Source organism: Solanum dulcamara, chromosome 6, assembly GCF_947179165.1.
Source record: "Solanum dulcamara chromosome 6, daSolDulc1.2, whole genome shotgun sequence".
In the NCBI taxonomy this organism is placed as follows: domain Eukaryota; kingdom Viridiplantae; phylum Streptophyta; class Magnoliopsida; order Solanales; family Solanaceae; genus Solanum; species Solanum dulcamara.
In genome coordinates this window covers 11,551,354-11,561,620 of record NC_077242.1, presented here as the reverse complement: position 1 = coordinate 11,561,620, position 10,267 = coordinate 11,551,354, and the positions used below count along the sequence as shown (strand labels likewise).

The window sequence follows — 10,267 nt, the reverse complement described above, 5'->3', positions numbered from 1 at the left end:
AGATACAATGTGTTAGTGTCAAGTTTTGTCCGTGGAGCTTAAATTATTGTTTGGAAGTTCTTGGGCTAATAAGTCTTACCTGTAAGACAATAATTATAGAGTATCTCATAAATCAAGACTTCTTGCTCGTGGGGCGTAAGTAGTAACTTGTTGTTTTGAAGTTCTTGGTCTAAGTCTTGCAAGGCAAGAGTTATAGAGCATCTCATAAATCAAGACACAATAAGATAGTGTCAATTCTTGTCCATTGAAGGTAACTTGTTCTTTGAAAGTTCGAGTTAAATAGACCTAAGGCAAAAATTATAGAACATTTCATATATATAAAATTAAATTTAAAATATTGAGTATGAAAAAAAATTATCTTGAATCTTGACACTTAAACTAGAGATAAATTGTATTTAGAAGAATTACAAAAATGTATAAAATAGTTTTTTAGCTTCATAAATGAAAATAAAAAATAAAAAATAAATATAACTGAAAAAAGAAAAAAAAATTAATAAAAAGAAAGAAAGAGAAAAGAACAAAGAAAGAAAGAAGGAAAGAAAAAACGAAAAAAGGAAAAGAAAAGAAAAAGACAAAAAAGAGAAAAAAAAATTTAAAAAGAAAACAAAGAATGTAAAGCGAAAAAAAGGAATTTAATTTTTTGTTCCATTGGTTATCAAGACATAAATTATTATATAGTAGTATTAAACTCTTTTTAATTTATTAGATTTGAAGGACAATTTTATCAACAAAAAAAAAAGACTTTTTTAATGACAAACAAAATATGAAGAAGAGCTCATATCGGTCATGTTTGAGTTGTGCCACAAGTCAGGGGAAAAGTGAAGAAAAAAGAGCACCCTAACCGCTGCTATATTTTTGAAAAATCTGAATCTAATCTCCTACTAATACTATATTGTGCTTTCGCCATTAGAGAAACTATCAAGCAAGAATAAGCTTATTATACTCCACCCCTCCTATAAAACCCTTAAAAACCCTACTCTCCTCCCTTAAACCAAAATGTTCTCTCCCGGAACAAAGAGATCAAATTTGAATGCTCGCAAGAGTGGCCGGGAAAAACCTACTACTGGCTCACCGGTGACGCCCTTCATCGAGAATAGAAGGCCGCTTGATGATAATTCTCCTATACCTAATCGCCCTAGTACTGGTACTCCTGCTCCCTGGGCTTCCCGTCTTTCTGTTCTCGCCAGGTAAACACACACTCAAATTCACTTGTGCATATGTTTACATAAATTGAACTAATGTTGGTGTTTATCTCATTAGGAAGTTCGCGTTTCTAAATAGCTATGTAATAATATTGATTGCATTATGTAATTATATAAGACTATAATTAGCTAAATGCTGTTGCTTGCTTTCATTTTTTTTTTTTGTTCTTTCTTCATTTGCTGTCGCATTTGTTTTCAGATTATGCAAATCTGCTCTGTTGTTTATACACCAACACTTGGATTTCCTGTGTACTGTGTGTGAAGTAAAGTGGAATTCTCAAACTAGTTTGTGTCACTAATCTAATTCTAACCACTAAATTAAACGACTACAGTGTCAAATGTTGCCTATTTATTTATATTGAGCTTTCTTACTGGGAAACAAATGTGTGGTGGACATGCACATTTATTATGAGGATGATTTTCATTCGTTGATTGTTAATGAAGGGATAAGTTGTAGTAGTATATTGAAGGGAAACTGATTAAGATGGTGTTTGTTGTTAATTGTTGTAGAATCCCGCCTGCAAAGAAGAGTGATAAAGGAGAAGAGACTGATCCAATACAACCTGTCTATGTTGGAGAGTTCCCCCAAGTCCTACGTGATGAACAGGCCATTTTGCTTCAGAAACATGCTCCTGGTTAGTGAATGAGCTGATAATCTGTCTTGTTTGCTTTCACTTTTTGTTAGTACTGCTTTCAGAAAATAGTTTTTCTTAGTTGTGTCCTCTTTTTCTACAACTAAGATAGAGTAATAAGTTCCAATATTCCAGTGCTTTGAATGCCTGCTACAATGAAGTGTTATTCATCTTGAGTGATTGATTTTGAGACGACACATGTGTTTTTATTTAAGGTAATGCGTTCATCTCTGGGGGAATGGATAAGGAAACTTCCCTGGCGTGGGTTATATGTGGCAACAAACTCTTTGTCTGGAGTTACTTATCACCAGCAGCTTCTAGGAACTGCATTGTTCTTGATCTTCCTTCGACAATGTCTGAATATGAAGATACTGGAAAATCTTCTAATGATTGGTTAGTTTGTCTCATCAATTGGGATAGGAATACCAATAAAGTTTCTCCACAGTGCAGTTCTGCTGGTATTGTGGCCTGTAATCGGAAAACTCGAAATCTCATATACTGGCCAGATATCTACTCTGCAACTCGGAATGAACCAGTAGTAAGTTTCCCTGAGGATTCTGAGGTGAGTTGTTCTTCTTCTGATGTGAAGGGCACCCCAACCAAGTTGCGGCCGCAGAATAAACCTGGGAGCAGTGTTACTCGTTCAAATTCTCTCAACTGTTTGATTGCTTGTGCCGTCCTTGAGACTCATCACAGTCATGCCTCCATTGCTCTTGTTTGTAGTTCTAATGGCGAACTTTGGCAATTTGTCTGTAGCCCCAGTGGTATTCAGCGCAGAAAGATGTATGAGGACATGTTAAGTAAGAACTCTCAAGGAAGTGATGGTGGGCACTTCTTTGGAGGCAGGGGTTACCCTAGGTCACTGGTTTGGCAGTCTCGTTCCCTTTCTTTGGAAAAGTCCAACAGACAGTTTCTTTTATTGACAGATCATGAAATACAATGTTTTGCTATTGAACTTTCTCCCTCTTTCAATGTTTCTAAGATCTGGACTCATGAAATTGTTGGCACTGATGGTGATATGGGTATCCAGAAGGATTTGGCTGGGCAGAAGCGAATTTGGCCTCTGGATTTACAGATTGATAATGAAGGCAAAGTTATTACTATTCTCATCGCAATTTTTTGCAAGGATCGGATCACCAGTTCAAGCTACACTGAGTATTCACTTCTAACCATGCAATATAAATCTGGGGTGAATGTCTCCTCAAAATGTGTGCAGCCACATGAAAGGATTTTAGAGAAAAAGGCTCCTATCCAAGTGATAATTCCTAAAGCTAGACTTGAGGATGAAGAGTTTTTATTCTCTATGAGATTGAAGGTTGGGGGTAAGCCAGCCGGTTCAGTGATCATACTTTCTGGTGATGGCACTGCAACTGTCTCACATTACTGGAGAAATTCTACCCGGCTTTATCAATTTGATCTACCATATGATGCTGGAAGGGTTCTTGATGCATCAGTTTTCCCTTCAGATGATGGCGAGGATGGCGCTTGGGCTGTACTAACTGAAAAAGCTGGAGTTTGGGCTATACCTGAGAGGGCAGTTTTACTTGGTGGAGTTGAACCACCAGAGAGAAGTTTGTCACGTAAAGGAAGCTCTAACGAGAGGTCATCTCTGGAAGAGAGGAAAAATCTATCTTTTGCAGGTAATATTGCTCCAAGAAGGGCGACATCAGAAGCATGGGATGCTGGAGATAAGCAAAGGCCTGGTCTAACTGGAATTGCACGTCGAAATGCTCAAGATGAAGAATCTGAAGCTTTACTAAATCAGCTTTTCCATGATTTTCTTTTATCTGGGCATGCGGATGGTGTTTTCGATAAACTGAAGACGTCAGGGGCATTTGAAAGAGAGGGCGAAACAAATGTTTTTGCAAGGACAAGCAAATCAATCGTGGATACCCTTGCAAAACATTGGACAACCACTAGAGGTGCTGAGATTGTGACTTCATCTGTCGTGTCCTCACAACTTTTGGAGAAGCAGGAGAAGCATAAAAGGTTCCTTCAATTCCTGGCTTTAACAAAGTGCCATGAAGAACTATGTTCTAGACAGAGTATGACCTCTTTGCCATATTATATTTGCTTCTTCCTCTTAGGCCTCCAAGTGTGGTTGAACTAAGTGTATTTGGTAAGTCGAAAGTAATTTTTATGGAAATATATACACACTGATAAAAATATTAAGAAATATCCACTCTATCATTCTTACCAATAGTTAGTCCTTGGTTAAGTTCAACCGAGACAAAAAAAACATCATTTACAAACAAAAGATTAGTTAATGCATCATGGCTCACAAAATACACGTTCTAAAGAATAGTTGAGAGGATTTGGAGGATGAAATCTGTATATAAAGCAAAAGAAAAAGTTATACGTAATGCACAAAGAAATGAAGGGTAGAAATCGGTAGATTTATATTGCCTCAAGTGCAGCAACATTTCTATGCCCAGTAGCTTCACCTGCAAATTAAATATTCAAAAAGATGTTTCAGCCTGTCAAACTCACCCCGCATAAGGTCAAACCCGCTCTGCATAGGGTCAAACCCGCCCCGTTGCCATCACTACCCTTGGAGATCATAGGTTCTGGTGAAGCATGTCAGACTATCTAGCTTCCAATATTCCTTGAATGGTCTAAATTATATGATCAATTACAGTACTTACTATGATTAATAAGTAGTTATTTCCAGGATGCTATTTGCTCATCTTAAATCAGTTCACTGCAACAACATAAGTTAATGCTTTTATGTGCTCCTTATATGCTAATGGATTTTGTTCTCTTAGAAACCACGGGCCTAAGAGTTTTACATTCTGTGCCAGGGTATGCTTTGCATATTATCATGGAACATGGTGAAAAGCTTGCTGGCATGATCCAATTGAGGGAGTTGCAGAACGTGCTCAATCAGAACCGTTCCTCAGGAGCTGGCTCTTATTCAACTACTGAGATATCAGCTTCTGGTTCCCTGTGGGATGTCATCCAATTGGTAGGCGAAAGAGCTCGCCGAAGAACAGTCCTTTTGATGGATAGGGATAATGCTGAAGTTTTCTACAGTAAGGTCTCAGATCTTGATGAGTTTTTTTATTGCTTAGAGAGAGACCTCGATTACATTATCAGTGAAAAGATGACTGTGTCTGTTCTATTCCAAAGAGCATGTGAACTATCCGGTGCCTGTGTGACTTTGCTTCGCACAGCCATGACTTGCAGAAATGAAAATCACCTTTGGTATCCTCCGTCAGAGGGCTTGACACCATGGACTTGTCAAGAAAAGGTGCGGAATGGGCTCTGGAGCCTTGCATATTTTATGCTTCAACTGGTGAAGGGAAATAATTCCCTGGATGATACCATAAAATTAGATTTTCATTCACACCTTGAAGTGCTATCTGATGTACTATTGGAAGCATATTCTGGCGCCATCTGTGCGAAAGTTGAGCGTGGAGAAGGACACAAAAGTCTGTTAGATGAGTACTGTAATAGAAGAGATGCACTGTTGGAGTGTCTTTACCAGCAAGTGAAAGATTTATTTGAAGGCAAACTGCAGGTTGATCTCTCCTTACTTCTTATTCATTTCTCTTAGAAGGTTTGATTTATGTACCAGAAGTTATCCCAGCAAAAAAGAGAGAAAAGAAGAAAGAAAAAAAGAAAGAAAATGCAGGTCCTTTTTCTCCCCTGTACTTGTCTGTTAGTGTCCGTATATGTAATAAAAGGAGTTACCTAAGGATAAGATATTCTTGAAAAGGAATATGGCATAAAGTCTTATCCCAGTCTCTTTTTTTTTGCTCAAACATATTCATCCATGCAGGATTTGGGTGAAGCAGCTGAGGAGCAAAAGTTAGAGATTTTTGGAAAGCTTTCCTCAGGCTTGTTGTCTATTGCAAAAAGACACGAAGGTTACAAAACTCTATGGAGTATATGCTGTGATCTCAATAATACTGAACTACTTAAAAATCTTATGGTAAATATCTATCTGTTCTGTGTGTGTTTTGCTTGTTCTTGTTTGTACTAGTAAGCTGATTATAGATCGCATGCTTCTTTAGATGTTTGCCTACTTCTGTGTAAAAAGCCTTTTCTTGTGCAGCATGACAGCATGGGACCTAAACGAGGCTTTAGTTACTTTGTGTTTCAACAACTGTATGACAACAAACAGTTCTCTAAGCTTATGAGACTTGGGGAAGAGTTTCAGGAAGAGCTAGCAATATTTTTGAAACAGCATCAGGATCTCCTTTGGCTTCATGAAATATTCCTTCATCAATTTTCTGAAGCTTCTGAAACTCTACATGTTTTGTCTCTTTCACGAAATGATAGCTCCGCTATGGATACTGAAACCGACTCATTTGGCATCACCAGAGAAACAAGTTTAGTGGAAAGAAGGCGGTTTCTGAATCTCTCGAAAGTAGCTGCATTGGCAGGTATTCTTTCCTTAAACTATTTAAATCAAGAAATTTAGAAAAGTTTTTGATGAAGTTTGATAAAAGTTTCCAAATAGTAAAATGGCTGATTTATTCTAATTATATCAGTTGATTGCAGATTTGTTATAATTATTTGAGCTTATTGAATCTTCATCTTCTTCATTTTCCATGTGTTTTGGACTTTGGACCTTTAGAATTTAACAAATTTCTTGTTTCCAGATTATCATTTGCATATTGCTTCTATGCTTTTTACTGGTGACAACTTATGTTTACTTCATCTCTTGGTAGGAAGAAGTGCTAATTTTGAAACAAAGGTGAAGCGCATCGAGGCTGATTTAAAGATTCTGAACTTGCAGGTATCGTTTTAATTTTTTGCTTATTCGGTTATTGGAGCTGAGGATTTCTGTGTCACCTCAATTTAAGTTGCTCTTTTGTGAACATAAGATGTACAATGATAAACACACAAGTTAGTAGGACATTAGCTATAATACTAGCCATGACTACTCAAATTATAGCTTACTATCTTGTGGGTTGTTAACTTGTTACTCGGGGTGGCAAATGGGCGGGTCGAGTCGAATATGGGTCGGTTGAAAATGAGTCAGGTGAAAATGGATAAAATATTCAACTCGACCCATATTTAATATGGATAAAATGGGCAAACCTAATGGATAATATGGGTACCCATATTACCCATGTGAGAAATATAGGAAAAGAATATTATTGAATTGTGTCTCTACATTATTACACAGAGACCTTATTTATAGACACTACATTACACTCCTTTTCCAACCAAGAAACTACAATACAATCATTTTCCAAGTAAGATTCTAAATACTATTCCTATTCTAAGAGCCCGTTTGGATTGGCTTATAAGTTGTTTTCAGCTTTTTTAAGTGTTTGGTTGGCTAACTTAAAGCTATTTTGTGCTTAAAATAAGCCAAAAAAAATAATTGGGTCTGTTTGGACTTATCTAAAGCAGCTTATAAGCTGAAAACAACTTATAAGCCAAAAAAAAAAGGTTGGGCTACATCAACTTTTTTTTTTTTTGCTTATAAACTGTTAAGCCAAACAGGCACTAAATATGATTATATATATTATTCTTGATCTTATTCCTATTCTAACAACATATTATCCATTGCTTCTTTTTATGCAGGGAAATATGTAATTCCATTACAAGATTTTTAATTTTTTTCTACTTTTAGGGTGTGTTTGGTATGAAGGAAAATATTATTTTTTTTTGAAAAATGAGTGGTCCGAAATCGATGTCGAGAGGTCAAGATTCGGGTCTCGGTCGGGAGTCGGGGTTGGAAGTTGGATCCCAGGTTTGGACTCATTTCTGGTGGTGAGGTTTAAGGAAAGTTTTGAAAAATATTTTCCTGACACTTCTTTTAAATTAGAGGAAAATAAGTTCATTTGAAAAATATTTTTCAAAGCATTTAAGCCAATCAAACATGAGAAAATTAGAAAATATTTAATAAAAATATTTTTCTTCCTACCTAATAAACTCTTATTAAGTGTACTTTTTAGAGGTTCCTACACCCTTGCATATATTAAGGAGAGTACAATTGGTGGATACCCATATTTTATGATGGATAATATGATTTGATCCATATTTGACCCACTTTTAAATGATTGGATAACCAACCCATTTTAAAATGGGTTAATCGAGTGGATAACCATAAATTTGACCCATTTTGCTACCCTAGTTGTTACTCTTAATATGGCTGATCTATCTCTTGATATGGAAATGTGTTGTATGGTTTACTGTTATCTGCCATGAATTAGTTGCACAACAGCAATACTTTTTGTCGCGTCAGACTTGGAGTATTAACTGTTCTACCAATTGATCTACAAGATTTAACAGAATATAGGAGTTTGTATGGACTTTATTAGTTATCATAAAAACTTCCAAAATTCTATAATTGAGGGAAAGAGATGTGGGACATAATCCCGTAGTTTGGAAATAGAGATAGATGATCGCAGGCTAATGTCTGGTAATAATGGGAAAAGAAATGGTTCTTGTTTGAAATATTTATGGAATAACTTGAGATTGAGGTAAAAATCTGGACAGAGTGATTTATCCATGTATTCACCAACTTCTGAAGTTGTAAAACTAGAAGCAGCCAGAGACAGCTTTTCTAGAAGAATGATATGAAAAGCTAATAGGAAATGAGAGGTTTATTTTAGTTCTGTGGTTGAACAAGCCACATTCAGTGCCCCAACCAGTCAGTGCCCTACTTTCCCTTTTTGTTATTGTGTTGTTTTCTGTTTCTCTTTTAACGGTCCAGTTGGTTGTTGTGGCAAGGGAACTCTGATAGATGAATATTCTCCTATTCTCTCCGTCTCTGTTAACGATATTCTTTTTAAATAATGGTGTTGTTCAGGCAGTTTGCGCACACCTCAACTATTCCATTGAGTACTTGCTACCTCTCACCTACGTTGCTTGGACTTTTCAAAAATGATGCAGCACCCGTGTCGGATTCTTCAAAAATACACTTTTGGAGAATCCGACACACACCCATCGTCCGAGCAACATAGCCTCTCATCGGCACATACACCAGATAACTTTGCCTACAAAGGCTTAGGCAGATGGGAAAGAAATCACTTTTAATATTTTCTTGGTTTCTATCAAAATTTGAATCCTAGCCTCTAAGGTTTTCACCCAATTCATTGAAAACTAAGCCACGCCCTTTGGGTGCCCCTCTGTTATCCATATCCATTGTGCTTGACCACTTGTTCTCTCTCTCTCTCTGTGTGTGTGTATGTGCAGGCGTCTCTTATTGTCAATTTTACTTCTCTTGCAGGAAGAAATAATGAAACTCCTTCCGGACGATGAAAGGCAAAATATTAGCCAGCGTCTTCTTCCTCCGGTGGACCTTATTGAATTGTGCCTTAAAACTCAGGATAGGGAGCTTTCATTGAGAGTTTTTGACATTTTTGCTTGGACCAGCTCCTCTTTTATCAAGTCTAATGCAAGCCTCTTGGAGGACTGCTGGAGAAATGCCTCCAATCAGGACGACTGGGAGAGGCTGTATCAAGCATCAGTTGATGAGGGGTGGGGTGATGAGGAGACTTTGAGCATTCTAAAAGACACCATTCTTTTCCAGGCTTCCAGCAGGTGCTATGGCCTCAAAGCTGAAACTTTTGAGGGCAATTTCCAGGAAGTGCTGCCACTGAGGCTAGAAAATTCCGAGCAAGTGACTTTAAAGAACATGGGATCCTCCGTGGAAACAATTTTGATGCAGCACAAGGATTATCCTGATGCCGGCAAGTTAATGCTCACAACAGTTATGCTAGGAAGTGTTCATTCCGATGCTATTAGTATTGTGGAAGAGGGGGAACCTACCCCAATGGAGTAATTGTCCTAGTATTCTGAATGATTGGGGGACATTTGAACTAACCCTACAGATTTAAGAGCTGGTTGCGCAGCTTGATCTGCAGTTTTAAGAGCTCTAAGTCACCAAGCAGGGGAGATTTCACCGTGTTTTGCTTTCATTCAGGTATACCGCGTGTTATCACAAATCCAGGGTATTTTGGCTTGATGACCACAAGTCACAACTATTAGTCAGGCACATGAGTTTCAGAGGGGTATTCTGATTCTTTCAAAAGAAAACAGTGCATTTCGTGTAGATTGTGTCTTGTTTGTACATTGTTACAGCAAAGGAATGAATTTCTTGAAATAGAAAAAGGGTTATTCACACTTGATATGTGGCGTGATTGGTTTTAAATTATGTAAAAAAGATCAAAATTACCCCCAACTACTCATAATTGAAAAAGAGTGGATATGTGAAAAATCTCTCAAATTTTCGTATTTCATATTTAAATTATAATCGTTTTGTGAGTATTACACATAAACTATTGGCATTTATAGAACCCATGACTACCATAAACTCATGTTAAAATACCCTTGAGAGGAATATGACGTGCTACATGACATCATACTCAAAAAAGAGTTCCAAGTGATAGTAAATTGTTTTGAGTGAGTAAGTTACAAAATCCACCCAACTATATGTCTCACTAAGTTATCCCAAATGTTTATAGAAAG

General features: G+C 37.1%; 1 protein-coding gene across 1 annotated transcript; it reads left to right on the top strand.

Moving 5' to 3' along the window:
• Positions 1-775: 775 nt before the first annotated feature.
• On the top strand, positions 776-9,927 carry LOC129891956 (nuclear pore complex protein NUP133). The gene is made up of 8 exons (XM_055967461.1): positions 776-1,187; positions 1,713-1,837; positions 2,050-3,879; positions 4,636-5,354; positions 5,616-5,768; positions 5,892-6,222; positions 6,511-6,578; positions 9,027-9,927. The coding sequence occupies exons 1-8, from the start codon at positions 997-999 to the stop codon at positions 9,579-9,581; spliced, it is 3,972 nt and encodes a 1,323-aa protein (XP_055823436.1). The 5' UTR covers positions 776-996; the 3' UTR covers positions 9,582-9,927.
• The last annotated feature ends 340 nt before the right edge of the window (positions 9,928-10,267 follow it).